Genomic DNA, 15,044 nt, shown 5'->3' with positions numbered 1-15,044 from the left:
TACAGACCAAACCTCAAATGTTTGACCTCACGTGTTGGGGAGCTTTTTCGTTTTAAAAACAAGACTGTTTAGCTTTCCCCAAATAATTCCTTATCTTTGTCATAGATAGTGCTAAGCACAGTTGGTCTCATTGAAAAGTGGTAGTGTAGCTTATAAAATGAAGTGTTTTACATGCAATGAAAATAAGTAGCGGTGATATACAGTGCCAACATAAGATGCCTCATAGGGGCTTTTAAAAAGTAATACTTAAATGACATTCAAACCTTGCTCTGTTTTTTCCATGCATATTCTCAGGTTAATAGCCCAGTATCATAACATACGTACTTAGATGCAGGGGAAAAAAAGCAAGGCGTTGAAGCTGGATTTCAAACTGAACAAGCATTCAAAGTAATCTTAACTAGTGGAAATGACCTGGAGAAGGGAGAGGTGAGCATGTGCCTCTTTTCCTTAGCTCTGACACTGGGGAACAACAGATGTGGGTGACAGAGCTGCCTACTGAACTCCCAAAGGAATTTCACTATGCCAGGTTATAAATCAGTGGCTCTCAGTAAACTTCCTCAGTCAGGATGGCTGCTTTGAGTTCAGCCTGTGAAGCCATCTTGTCATTTCTCAGAACTATTTGAGAAGGAACTTCAGTAGCAAACTGAAGCAGACTCAGTACTTGGTAATGCAGATCCTTCAGATAATTCACTCCTTTTCATTTAGTATCTATTAAATACGACTGATTTAGGTCAGCCCATAAGCCTTAAACTTGTAAAGAAAGTGAAGGAAGGCAACACCTGAAAACTGTAATTAGTTGGCATATTGGGGCCAGATGTAATCAACTTGGGAGAAAATATGAGGCATGTGGATGTGGCATTCCCTTGGAATTGCAGGTAAATGGGTCCAGTTTATTATGTTAAGTTAAACCAATATTAATTTCTGAAGAGAGCAGGCTTCTTGGCTTATCTTGACACAACTGTCATCATAAGATTTCTTTGTTCAGTTCTGGTTTCAAAGAAGTAAATTGTGCCAAAGTGTTTTATTTTTTTTGAAGGAGTGTAAGCCAAATGTTGCCAAAAGGTAATAAGGTATTTAAAAGTAGAGATGTTTAGACAAACAGTTTGGAGCTGTATAAAAAATGAACACTGGTACTTGTGTTAGACAAATATTGTACCTTTGGTCTTCGAGTCCTTGGGAGTTTGAAACCCAGTTTGGTACAAAATGCACAACTAGAGATGCCACTGTTTTCTTGAAGTTCTACCTCACTTTGCAGAAGTAAATCATCTACCTCAATTTAGCATCAGACAGATTTGAGAAATTATGGAGAATCTGCCTGGGGGAAGGATTCATCCTGCCTGTTGGACAAGCATTTCAGTTTAAACAGAAATACTAAGTGTGTACAGTGTGGTGACTGCTTTTGTTTGCTTTTGTTTTTGCTGCCTGCCCCTGGAAGCATTAAACTGCCCTTGCTAGAGATGATCCGTAAATAAACCCAGGTGAACTAGACTGAGATACCAAAACACTTTGAGTTTGTTCTGTTTCCACTACAAAGTGTGGAAATGTGAACTTTTTCAGTATTATGACACTACTGGCTGATATGACACACACCTCATGGTCATTTGCAGTGTTCTAATGTCCATAAGGCCTTTAGGTCTTCTCTCTACAAGAGAAAAACTTTGCATGCCTACAACTATGCCCTGTTTGGAAAGACGAACATTCCAAGTGCTGTAAACACAAATGTGATACCAAATGCTTGAAGGGAATAAGATCCTGATTAATTTTATTTTATTTTATTTTGACCTGGTGATTGTATTAGCGGTGTTCTTGACTCAATGGGATTTTTTTCCACCATGACAAAGCAACCAGGTTCCTGTTCCTGGAGGGCAGTTCAGGTTCATTCTCAGGAAGGCAGTTTAAACCAGTATGTTAGGGTTTTATGCAACTTGAATAGTGACATGTGATGTGCCCCTTGTTTTACCTGTGAAGTTGCAGAAGCACATTTTCAGATTACTATGTTGACAAAACCTTTTTTTCCTCCCCTGCTCCTACTGGGGGGTGACAGCAGTGGGTACAGGAGACCCCTAGTAATGGTAGGCTGTGTTGGGTTTGGTAAATGTTCTGGTGGAAAATGTACATTGATGTCTCTAAGTGATCTTACGGGTGAACAGGCCAGACTGGCATCTTTTTCCATCATTTTTTAACCAATAATGGTTCTAAAAATGCTTTGTGTACCTCCATGGTCTTAGACCTTCTATTAATGATTGTATCAACTTACAAACTCAGGTAGATAATTTTTTTAAGCTCTTTTCATAGAGCCTTACTGACTGAATGTTAAGTGTCTGTGTAGTGATGTAGTTAAGTAACTTCTTTTGAACTACCAGACTAGTTTAAAAAAGAAAAATAAGTCCTTTTATAGCTTTGTAGAGTACTCTTCAGCCAATGTAGTAGTTTTTCCTTCACAGGGAGAGATGTCTGTTTCTGGGTTTTGTTTTTAGTTCCTTTGTTAAAATGACTAAAAAGTTTTTAACTAGTTCATAAGGTGTGTGTAGTCACCGGAGTTGATGGGGGCTTCTTACTGTGACTCTTTGTACTGTGCATTACCTGTCATGTGCTGCCTGGTTTGTGCACAATTCATTGGAGTAGTGAGGGTGCAATTTCAGTCAAACAGATTGGCAGCCTCCAACAAAACTGGGGTCATCTACACCTAACCAATGTTATTGCATGTTCCTCCCCTCATGTAATTTTGGATGTATGGCCTCATCTTCCAAAGCTTCATTACCACTCTGAGCAGTGTTGCCTCAGTGCAGGTTTGCATCAGGACCTGAAAGGACTTCATCAGTCTGTAGATGTTTGGCATCTTGAGCTGATTTGGTTTTGTAGTTCCCTCTTCTGTTGCAGTTGTTTCTTTCCTACTGTAGTGATTGATGCTGTTGCTCTCCTAATGATAATAAATGTCTCAGCAGCACAGTGTTCTGCTTTTAATGAGCTGCTCAGCTTTTATATTAAATTGATAATGAGACTGGCAGTGACAAGAACTTCCATGCTCTAAAAAGGGCATCAATGACATATTACTACTTGGATAAAAAATGACATGATTTTCAGATGCTGAGCATGACAGGTTATGTGCAAACTTTTACATAGAGTAAGCAAAAATATTAGAACCCTTGTGTTAATGGAGGCTTCTGAATGTATCTTTGTGGTCCATAGGGAAGGCTGAAGGATGTAGCAAGGAGATGATGTATCAGCTACTGGCAGCCTTAAAACGAAGTCAGTGTCTCTCTGGACTTTAAAATGTTCCTATGCAGTTTATTTTATTTTTGTTTAACCAAATAAATACGAGTTTTTTTCATGGCAAACCTGTGTGTGTGTGTGTTTCTGTATTGCCTAGGCTAACCCTTCTGTCAGGATGCATTAAAGAAAACACTTGTCTCAACTTGAAACTGGCTTCCTCTGGATGAGGGCTACTGGAAACTTACCAGAGGCACCTGATTTGAGAGGAGAGAGGAGGAGAAATGGTGAAAATAAAAAAATCAACTTACAGTGTTTTGATGTGTTGGTCAAGCTCTGATTCTCTGGTCTGTAAATAACCCAGCCCTCACTCTCATAACTGGAGGAAATGGATTTGATACTGAACTCACCACTTGTACTCCATGCAGTTTTTCTAGGCTTATGTGACATCTTACAGAGCTAGAAAGCTGCCTTTTTTTTTTTTTTTTTTCCTTGCTACTTTGGAAAAGGTGAAAAGGTTTGAGAAGAAATGGTGAGCAGGATCAGAAGATGGCTTGAGAGAATTAAGGTTACTGACTGAATTTCCACCATGGCTAGCAGCTGAGGGAAAAGGCAAAAGTAGACTGTGAGAGAAGACAGGCCCTTAACTGCTTCCTTCCTGGATGTGTTCTGACACCGCCGCGCCGACCCCCCCCCCCCCCCGTTAATGCTATGCACTCCGACAGCTGAATGTCAGCACCATTGCTCACTCCTCTCTACAGATAACTGCAGTGATGCTGTGGTCAGTGCAACAGGCTTTGTCATGAGGGAGCTGGGCTGAATGCTCCTATTCCCATGCAAATACAGGTGCCCTGGGATATCTGGGGAACAACACCTGCATCCATCCTTCCTGGAGCCCTGAGGGGAGCTGAGCATTACTGGGACTCAGTAACTTCTGCATGTGAATGCCCTGCATTCCAGGACAGGGGGAAGAGTAGAAAGGAATCTTCTCTATTCAGGGCCTGATCACACAGGGAGCATCTTCAACCTTTTTGTGTTTATCAGTCAATCTGCTCTGTATTGAGGGATGTTTGGCTCTATTCTTCCCCTTCAGAAAAGTGATCTCTCTGTACTTTTTTCCATATTTCTTTTAAATTCTTACCATTTCTAAACTGCCTCTACCCAAGGCCAGAGTCAATGCCACTTCTTGCAGTGAGAGAAAAGCCATTGAAAAAGCTACCTGGGCATTACTCTGAAAGCCTTCAAAAGCAGAGAAACTAACAAACAGAGGAGGGGATAGTAGCAGGTCTCAAGCTTCTTGCTGAAGGGATGCCCACTTGTACCTTGTTTAATACACTTACTCTTCTGTCATTTCTGGCTTGTTTGGTCAGCTCCTGAGGACAAATCCAGGACTGTCCCACAGGCTTCCTCTCCTGAACAAAGCTGCACTATCTAATGCTCAAGTTACTGGGAGTAAACTTAGGGCTCTGCAGCCTAAATGGCTGCTTGGAAAAGTGCCCTTCCTGGTGATGGCTGGAGGCAAAGTACACTGCCAGCAGCACAAGGAGATAAGGTATTATCCCAGCTCTACCCTGGAAGTTATCTGGACAAAGTCAAAGAATAGCTGAAACGGTACAGACTATCTGGGGAGAGGAAGTGAGGAGAGATGCTACCCTCCATGCTGGGCTCAGGTTAGCTGGATTAAGTCCCAAGGCACAATCACTTCCCTCTTTTCCTATGCTCACTCACCATAAGCAATCAATCAGCAGGGCCTTGGTTATGCTGCTATGTTGGAGCCTCTTGGGTCAAGCAACTGGAAGAAAACACTTTTGGAAGAGGTATTATTCTGAAGTAAAAACTGTATTGGAAAAGAAAGAAAAGCCAACCACCAGACCTAAACCCAAATCCTGTTTCTTACAGCTGCTGTACCTGCACCATTACACCTTCCTTCAGGGCAAAGGAAACCCCAGGAGATTTAAAAAATAAAACCCAACAATACTGACAAACTCCCATGTTGCTGAAGCAACAGTGTTTCCCAGCACTGGTTGCTTAAGAGCACCCACTGCCTTCTGTGCCTGTTGTCCTTCATCTCTATGGCCTTGCTCTGCTGGCAAAGGGTAAGCAGCCACACTTAGATTTGTCCTTGCTGACCAGTCACCTCTTGCACCTTTCCCTTTTTGGGAACCTGCACTGGTTCTTCCCATCATTGAGCTGAAGAGGCAGAAGCAGGCAGAGCCCCTGGGCTCTGTAGGAGCAGTCCATGGCCTGCAGCCTGTAAGCAGCAGAAGGGGCCATTTACCAATCAGCTCACTGGTCCCCCTCACCAATGCAGTGCTTTAGAAGACAACAGAAGGGAACCTGGCCCCATGCTTACACCAGCATGCTCTCCTGCACCTATGATTCACCCACAGCAAGGATCATATTCCCAGCTGCTTCAGGGAAGTGGAACATAGCTCTGTTAACTTAGAGCCTCTTTGAGGAATACAAACTCATAGCTCGTGTCACAACACAGCAGCCAACACAACATGACTAGGTAAATGGTACTCTCCTTCCTGTCACTTCCTTCCAGTCTCTTTGAAAAGTACTGAATTACACGCTTTGTTAGCTGCTTTGTATTAGTAAGTAAACTGCCACTCACATTCAAAACCAATACCAACCTCTCTTCCTTTAAGGAAACACCTCCAAGCCTGCTTTTTTGTTTCCATGTTTTATTAAAAATTTACATAAATGAACACACTCCAGCAATTGGGGTATGCAGGTGTCATAGGTTAAAAAACTATACAAAATCCCAAGCCCTGCTGGGCAGGGCAGCTGTAGGCTGAAACCTCATTTCCTTTGAACAGTGGTAAAGGCTGGCATCTGAATAGGCTGGATGGAGTGCACCAGCTGAAAAACTGGCTTCTTCCGCATGTCTGAGAGTGTCTTCACAGAAGGGAGAAGCTGGTTTCTCTTGATGATCTGCAATGCCAGCTGTGTGTTGCCTACAAGACAACTGCTGATTAAAGAAAATCCCAACAAAGCCAAGTGCCTTTGTATGACCCATAAATCACTGTTTTCAGAACAGAGCCCTCGGCCCAGGCCATATACAGTGGCAGTCTTCCTATTCAGTGAAATGGTGACATGGACATGAAAAGCATTAGACAAAACTATTTGAAAAGATAGTGTTGCTTGGTTCTGCCTACTCTTAGTGAAGACATCAAGTTTTCACCTTAGATCTGGATGATGCCAGAGCACCTTCTAAATTCCTGAAGGGCACATCTCCCATCCACACAGCAAGACTCTAGATCTCACACAAAATGCCTCCACACTGTGATGTTACAGACAGTAATGCAAATGTCAAGAGGGTTTATACAACATGCTTTTAAAATAATCTGATTTTCAATTGTATGCATGGCCCATCAAATAAACACTAATGTAAACGGAAAACTTACTTTTTGTTAAATGTTAAACCTATAAAACTCTAAGGGAAAACCTGATACATTCTGAAAAGAAAGAACATTTCTCCCTCTTATCAAGTACTTTCTTTCACTAAAGTTTTTGTTTCATAAGAGATACACTGTTCTGTTGCCATTTATAGAACAAAAAAGAATGCCTGTAGCTCCTTTTGATTATATACTTTTAAAGGAGAGATGTAAATCCCACTTCCTGCTATCTTCTGCTCTGTACTACTTTGTTGCAGAAACAAGGGTTTCCAAAATTCCAACTTAGAAATACCTCTGTAAGAACGGCTTTGTAGAAGTCTCAATTCTGAATACAAATGCCCGAGTGCACTGCCTGCCTGCAACGTGAGACAACTGAAGGGAAACAAGCACACTGAACATTTCATAGCGTGAGGACATTAAGCACCAAGGGGCACAGGTCCACAGCCGTGACAGTGTAGCACAGCTGCATCAGTCTGCTCATGCTGCAGAACTGAAGTGCAATCTTTCCAGTTCCCCATTATATAGTTAGTTTGGGTTTTTCTTCCATGCAAACACAGTGAACCTTCAAAAAGAAGGAAGGGTTTCAGAAGAGAGAGTTATGAATATTACAAGCTTCGCTGCAGTACTTCCTACATAGGCTTGGGCATGGCTTCCTTGGGAAACCTGGTTTCCCGCTGTCTTTTAATGAAAAGGCTTTCAAACCCTCTTCACAGTATAAACCTCATCACAGGTTTTACTGAGCCTATCCAAGATGACTGATTCCTGCACAAAGCATAGAAGCTTTCAGCTCTGAAGATGAATGTTTAGGAAGTCAAGAACAGGATGGCAATAAACTATGGAATTGAGGGTGTGGATACATGGATCCATAACAGTGTAAAATGAAGATAGGACCTAAAGGGTGTCATTCAAAACATTGGCACAGCTCTATAAAGACTAGGAATGACGATTACTGTCCGCCTTCCCTTGTATCCTATGTCCAGGTTGGTAGAACATTCCCAAACTTACTTACCATTCTGTAATTCAAGATACACAGCCAGCAGAATAGCCTCCGGAGGGACCTCTTTGGGGTGGATCAGAGAAGCAGCCTTATTGAAAAAGAGAAGGATGGGGAGAAACAGTGCTTGAGAAACATCCAGCTCAAAGAAAGTGCCCCTTGACAAGATTGTTACCACCATCTGAGCTAACAAAAACAAGTAACAATTCCTTAACTAAAGACTTTTTCAAATTAATACATTCCAGCAGGTTTATGCATGCAAGGAGAGAAGGAAAGATTATCTGTTTCACACTAGTTAGCAGGACCATCTGCTGTATGTTTATGTTAATATGAATCTGTAATTCTGTCGTGGTTTAAGCTCAGTCGTAAATTAGCCACGCAGTCCTTGCCCCCCCCCTCCCCCCCAGCTCCCAGAAGGATGGGGAGGAGAATCGAAAGAATGTAACTCCCACAGGTAGAGATAAGAGCAGTCCAGTAACTAAGGTATAACACAAATCACTGCTGCTGCCACCAATAATACGAATGATAAGGGAAATAACAAGGGAAGAGAATACAACTGCTCTCGACCCGCCAACCGATACCCAGCCCTACCGAGCAGTGATCCAGCCCTTCTGGGTAACTGCCCCCAGTTTATATAGTGGGCATGATGTGCTGTGGTATGGAATACCTCTCTGGTCAGTTTGGGTCAGGTGTCCTGTCTCTGCTTCCTCCTGGCTTCCCCTCCCCCCTGGCAGAGCATGAAACTCACAAAGTCCTAACATTACTGAGCAGCAACTAAAATCATCGCTGTTATCAGCTCTGTTCCCAGGCCGAAAGTCAAAACCACAGCACTGCACTAGCTACTAAGAAGGAGAAAAATGACTGCTACTGCTGAATCCAGGACAAATTCCTAGGCCAATCTATTGTGGTTTCCCGGTGAGATGACAGGTGAAGAAAGTAACCTCCACTTTTCCACAATTCAGAATACAAAGTTAACAGGAATTGCTTATTAGCTTTCCATATATAAATATTTTTGGCTACAAAGTCAAATTCATTAATTTATTGTAGATGCAGACACCTGCTATACTCTACATCCACAGATGGCCTTACACTCCTTTGGGCTTTACACATCTGCTGCAGAGGCTAAGAAGTCTTGGGAGAAAAAAGACGAAGACAACTCCCTTAAACAGTTGAGAACCTCAATGAATTTGAATCTGTTCACTACACAACTACTGTGAAGTAATTTGGAAGACTCTTGTTTCAGTTTGAATCTCAACAAATCATTTGAGTAGACTTTCCTGACAGACAGGAATGGCTACAAAAAGAGACAAACATCATCACTGAAAGAGATGGTCCCAGCCACAAGAAAGACCAAATGAGCCAGGCTAAGTGAAGACAGTTTCAAAAGCAGTGCTTGAGAACTCGTGGGACAAAAGGCAGGCAAGGAACATACATCCATCAGCACTGCAGTATGTTCTCACAGTCCTAAAGTTAATACCTTAGATGATGAGTTATAACTGATAAAAGGGAAGTAAACTCAAAGCCATCAAGAACTTCCTCCTCTGAAATATAACAATTACTATTAAGCTATTAAAAAGAAAGAACAACACACACACAAACAAACAAACTTGGAAAAAGTGAAGTGGCTTGCTAGTCATATTCCACTGTTTTGATACAGCCTAGGAGAAAAAGTGCTTCCCATAGTGGTATTGAACTATTTGCACAAGAAAGAAATTTGGAATCCTTAATTTTATGTTACTAATAGAGATCGGTTCATAAAGACAGAAGAGAACCACTGTCTCAGCAAAGTCTGCAAATAAACCTGGGCTATGGTACCACCAGGATTTGCTGTGATCTAAATGGCACTTTGAAGGAAGCACATTTGTCCCCAAAGCTGTCTTCAGATTTGTTTTTCATACCTGATGAAGACACTTTCGAGCTTTGTCATATTCACTCCTCAAGCAGTAAGCACTTCCAAGGTTAAATAACATCATTGTTCGTGCAGATGTGATCGAACTGGGGTAACACTGTGGGGTCTGCTTGCCAGCTGCAATTAAAGAAAAAGAAACTACATTTTTATTCCAAACTAGCCAAGTAACTTCCTGTACTCTATGCAGTGGCTGGTACTTACAAGATTCCATTGCCTCATTGTCTCCTTTGTCTGACCCTGCAAAGAAAAAAGAAACGCAAACCCCATCATGTTCTGTAAGGTTTTTAAAGCTTATTACAAAAATAATACAAAGATACAAATGTACTTTCTTCACAGTCTGGCATTAAAGAGGGAAATTATATCAGTTTGCTCAAGAATGTATATCACTTAAGATGTCTCAATCATCATTGTATTTGTATACACAAAGTTACAGCAGGAAAGCAACGGAAAGCATAACTAGTTCTAGTGAAGTGTGAGTTCATTAACCTTGATCCTGCTCATTTGAAGAGATCCCAAGGGAAACATCAGTGACATTCTCCGGGTTCAAATGAGTGATGGCATCAGATATTCTGTCTAAAGAGATGAGAGCTTCTGCTGCATACAAATGCCCAAGAAACCTGCAACAGCAAAGGGTTAGGTACAAATGTCAGCTTAACAACCCCCACAGTTTGTTATGTAGGACAAACTGAATGCAGATTTTAATGTGAGCACATGAAAACTATTACTTGAAGCACCTGAGTGGAAGTTAGCTTGGTTAGAAAGTATTGTCACAATACCCAGTTCTGCCAGTTACTGCTTTTAGGTGCTAATATTGTTAAAAACATCTGCACCTGAGTTACAACCGTTCTTGCACAGGAATTGCCAGTCCAGCAAGACAGTGCCTTGGTATGGCTTTATCTCAGAGAATTAAAAAATGAATCCTTACAAAAACACCCCAGGATATGGATACTTGTATAATTTAAGGTGCTAAGCAACCTTCCATTCAATAAAAATCAAATACATTCTCTGATATAGCTACATTTCTAAGAACAGCAACTATACAGGCCTGTCCACAGGGCACAAACATGTTTCCAACTGCAGGTTTTGCAAATGATTTAAGCAAGTCTAGCGTTTGACACTTCTAGTTCAGCTCAGCTACTCAGCAGCTTTCCTTTACAATTTTGGAACAGAAGGAATCCTGTCAATCAAGAGCATAGTTTGCAAATATTTAATCCGAAACAAAAGTTGAGCAAAAAATGTTCATGCTTGTTCTATGCCGCTATAAACAGCACACTTCAAACTGACTGCACAGTTGGTTGTAACGAATTACAAAATAATCAGGTAGAATATCAGTCAGCTGTCCCAAACAAATTCTGCAACTTGGATCTGATATAGAAAACCTAACATTCAACATGCAAATTATTTCATCTAAGAAAACAGGAACAGTTCAATATTCCCAGTACGCATAAAAGCTTTGTTTCCTGGGATCAAGAGACATGTCTCTGTTTTTCCCAAATCAACTGTCAGCTAGCATTTATTGCATTACATAGTGGTAACACTGCCTTCATGAAAGTACGTGTACCTTGCGAACTCCTCTAAAATCTTGCTCGTACAATGGCTGTGCAAAAAGATGAGCTCCAGCAATAGTCTGGAGCATAGGAGCCAAAGACTTTTATTGGTGTGGACCATTTTAGTGTATGCTGCCAGCATATAAAAATAAGCACAAGTTAGCTTGCTTCCTGTAAATACATTACCAGTTTTGAAAAATAGTACTACAATAAAAACCTCTAATATATTTTACTCTGTGTATGATATAGGAATTAAATGTACATACAAGGTTGGAAGGATGGAGCTAAAGCTGCTTAAAGAGGTATATGAGAACTAGTGGGTAGAAACAGAATGAGCTTTGAATATCCTCCCAAAAATACAGTGTCAAATGAGAACTGAGAAAGTGAAGAATGGAACCTATAAGCACAACAGTAGCAGTGAAGTTAAAGTCATACACACCCAAGATCTGGTACCCTACTAACTGAGCAAACCTTACCATCCGAGGCCATAGTTTCATAAGGGAGCTTTTCAGCAGCACGTTGGTTTGGGCTGATGTTGTCTACCCCCAGCTGCTCATTCCTGCCCCTTGTGCTGCGCCAGCGCCAGCACCAGCACGTGCAACCCCACAGTGAATAAGGACAGAGACCAGATGGTTCTGCCACTGCTGGAGATTAACAAATAGCAACAAAAGCAGTGATAGATTCTGAATTACATGGAATTCATACACAAAGGAGGGGACTCACGTTCCTGCGTGTCAATGAACATTTAGTCAGGGCTTCAACAAGAACAGGAGCGGGCCAAGCAATTCTTTGCATCAGATACAGAATTGGCAAGCAGCTACAGACATTGGAAGCTTCAACTCTGAACTCTCCAGCAAAAAGCAGGGCTAAGAAAGAAGAAACGACCACATCAGACTTACTTAAGAGACCCTGACAGCTTTGGTTGCTGAAGAAGTTTATCTGCGTGATTCAATGCCATAAGGTTATCACCCAAAGCCAGAGCCACGTAAGCACTACACGCAAGTATTGAGCACCTGGAAGGAAAAAGAAAAAAACAAAAAGAAAAAAAGGGGGGGAAGCCAATATGTTAAATGGAGAATTCTGCAATTCCAAATGCAGCTGTTAAATGTCTTGAATGGTGAAAAAATAAATCATAGACTTGCAATAATGTCTTTGCATCAATCTATGAAGGAGCTAGTGTTCCATTATCTATGGCCTCAATCGCATTCTCTGAATTAGGAAATACATATGTTGTGTTCTATAAACCAAGGATCACCATTGTATGCTCTGTAAGATTTTGCAATCTGGACCGTAAGTAACAGATTAAAGAAAGATGGACCTCACCACATATTTTTATAATTTTTCTCAGGAATGGTTTCCCTTTCTCACCCTCTTTTTATTTGTTTGGACTCAGATTTGTCATTGCCCACCCCCCCCGCCCCCACTGCAATAAAGGGTTCAGATTTGTAGATTTCAGCAAGGTACAATCTCTAGACACATAACAGTAATCAGTGAAGTTGTAGCACGTTTCACTCCTGTATTCTACAATGTTTGCACACAGGCAGATAACAAGCACTGGAGAATTTGGTATTTCCAGTTTTGAGAGCTGTAACCTGCTGCCAAGACTCTGACTGATCTGTGGCTTTTTACTGCCATCACAGATTTTTCTTATCTTTCCAAAACCCCCAAATCTCTGCCAGTTTCTGTAATAAAATCTGAACTACTTCCATTTTCCATCTTTAAACAATAATTCTATGCCAGGATGCCATTATTAGGCCAAGCTTCACACTTTGTAATAACTGCCCTCTCCCTTGCCAAGCACAGCACTTGGAGTTATTTTCCACTTGGTAAGACATTATTCAATGCGGGCTGCCTTGTCCTAAAGGCACAAGGCTCTGCCTGAGACACCTTGCTGTGAGCAGACTGTCCTTCTCCAGAGGGAAAGAGCAGATCCTCTTAGTGGGGTCTCACGTTGGGAGCAATGGGAGGAAAGCCTTCAACTCTCCCGCTGGTAGGTGGCCTATTACCATGCCAACCTTCTGGCAACTGTCAGGCCCATTTTTGGTCTAGCAATAAGTCATGTAATTCATGGCAGGACCTGGGGTGCTTTTATTCCCCTTTCCCAGGAGGCATGCTCCTTAATTACACACAAGCAAGATAAGAAGCTTCTCCAGTATTTCTCCCTACCCCCTACTTCCTCTGCACTGTGCCCAGATGTCACATTAAATCTGAACACTTACAAAAGCTTGAGAGAGGGAGAGGAAAGCTTCCCCAGCTCAAATCTCAAATCTAAAATATTTCTGAAAGACTGTGACTGAGGAAGGGAAAGGGATTTTTTTTTTTTTTTTTTTTTTAATTTTCTGTAATAAGTCTGCTCCTAAACAGCCTCTTTTCATCTCTGCCCCAAGGAAGCACAGCTTTTAAACCAGCAGAGATGCAAAGCATCACCAGCTAAATACAAGTCAAGGCTTGCAGAGTTGGTTTCTACTGGCCTTTATACCAATAGGTATCTTCTATTTCCCACAACATTTTAAAAGCCTTTTTGTACTTCTGAATGCGTGAACTCAAACACACGACACACTCCAATCACACAACAGTCAGTCCAGCAAAACTCCTCTGCTCTAAAGACCCGTTACTGTTTAAGCCTTGTAAGAGCTGGCAAGATTCTTCACCTACAGCCATCTAAAGAAAGGAAAACATTCAGGCTTTCTTCCCTGCAGTACTGTTCTTGCACACTTGGATCCATTGTTGGAACAGCTAAACCAAATGCTCAGGAGACCTGACAGCTAACCGGAGCAGAAGAATTGCACAAGGGAAAAGACAAACTAGTTTTACACCCTGGTCAGGATTCTGACAAAACTCCACAGGTCACCTTTGAGCATGCCAGACTTCCAGCATCACTGAGCCTCCGCATGCCCAAAATAAGACTGCCTTTGCACTAGGAAAAAGAAAAATGTTTTTTTAAACTGCCAGATTATGTCAAACAGCCTCTTGTGTAGGTCAAGGCAACAGGATTTGTCAGCCCACACAGACTGAAAGCTTACAGAACCCAAACTCCCCGTCTGACTTGGCTTATTTCTCAGGCAAAGGGCAAGCCAGAGCAAACCTAGTTCTTCAAAATTTACTATGAAGACATAAAAAATGGCACTTCTAATCTATTCAGAAAGCATCATTAATGTGAGGTAATTTCTACTAGCTAACTGAGCACAAGAGTGGCTATAACCTGTCTGCTTTTTACCTTTCAACACAGCCAATACTATCCAAAATTTTAAGAAATACAGAATGCAGAAGGTGCTTAGTCAAATGGGGAAATTCAGCACCAGCAAAGGGGAGATGGGGAAGAACTATGAAGTGGCTGAGAGTGAGGAAGAAGAGAGACAAACAGTGATAGGATGATTAGCATTCTGAGCTTCCAGTATTGTGACAAGGCCAAACAGTCCACTGCAATCTTTACGTGGATAAAAGAGGCAAAACTGGGTAGCTGGGGGTAGAAGAGACAAGGTATATCAGTGGGTAATCGTAGGCCTTACACTATTACCTGTGAAATTATCAGCAATGTCAGTGACTGTCCTGGAATACCGTATACAATACTGGGGTATGCACACTTCAACAATATGCAATAAAATAAAATAAAGCATAATGATGGGCTGGAGATGGCCAACAGAAGAGTCAAAAGAAAGGTGGGGGAAGGTACAATTGGATCATATGGCTTACAGCAAGGGTTTGCAGTCCATCTCTCTTCAGGACAAAGCAGGTGATCAAACTACTCCTTCATCTCTAGCTGCTTGGTAGGGGAAAATCAACATTCTCACACACAGTTGTTCAATGCAGGGAGAAAAGGGCTATAACCAGGGCTGTTGCTAGCCATCTCAATTTTCACAATAGAATACACAAAATTGCAAATATAGTAGCACTGTGGTCTAGCAGACCTCCTTTACTCTTGATACTGGGTTTTTCCGGTGTGGTGAAACATACCACAGGCTGAGAGTAGAGCAAAGGAACTG

General features: G+C 41.6%; 1 protein-coding gene across 6 annotated transcripts in view; it reads right to left on the bottom strand.

The window, feature by feature from the left end:
- Window positions 1-5,862: 5,862 nt before the first annotated feature.
- CNOT10 (CCR4-NOT transcription complex subunit 10) overlaps window positions 5,863-15,044 on the bottom strand; it is a 35,449-nt gene continuing 26,267 nt past the window's right edge. For 5 of the 6 annotated variants that reach the window (XM_061355700.1, XM_061355701.1, XM_061355699.1 and 2 more), the window contains 6 exons: window positions 11,961-12,074; window positions 10,001-10,131; window positions 9,716-9,751; window positions 9,504-9,631; window positions 7,621-7,696; window positions 5,863-6,170 (listed from right to left, as the gene is read on the bottom strand). In XM_061355700.1, coding sequence (XP_061211684.1) covers window positions 6,016-6,170; window positions 7,621-7,696; window positions 9,504-9,631; window positions 9,716-9,751; window positions 10,001-10,131; window positions 11,961-12,074 — 640 coding nt within the window. In that variant the 3' untranslated portion in view covers window positions 5,863-6,015. Of the gene's footprint in view, window positions 6,171-6,660; window positions 7,174-7,620; window positions 7,697-9,503; window positions 9,632-9,715; window positions 9,752-10,000; window positions 10,132-11,960; window positions 12,075-15,044 lie in introns of those variants that run through there. The other variant, XM_061355697.1, reaches the window with a different exon arrangement.

This window comes from Neopsephotus bourkii, unplaced genomic scaffold (genome assembly GCF_033783945.1).
Source record: "Neopsephotus bourkii isolate Nb327-2 ecotype Australia unplaced genomic scaffold, CSIRO-AGI_Nbou_v1 NB_832, whole genome shotgun sequence".
Lineage (NCBI taxonomy): Eukaryota > Metazoa > Chordata > Aves > Psittaciformes > Psittacidae > Neopsephotus > Neopsephotus bourkii.
Note: the sequence above shows the minus strand (reverse complement) of the source record. Positions and strands in the feature narration are given on the sequence as shown.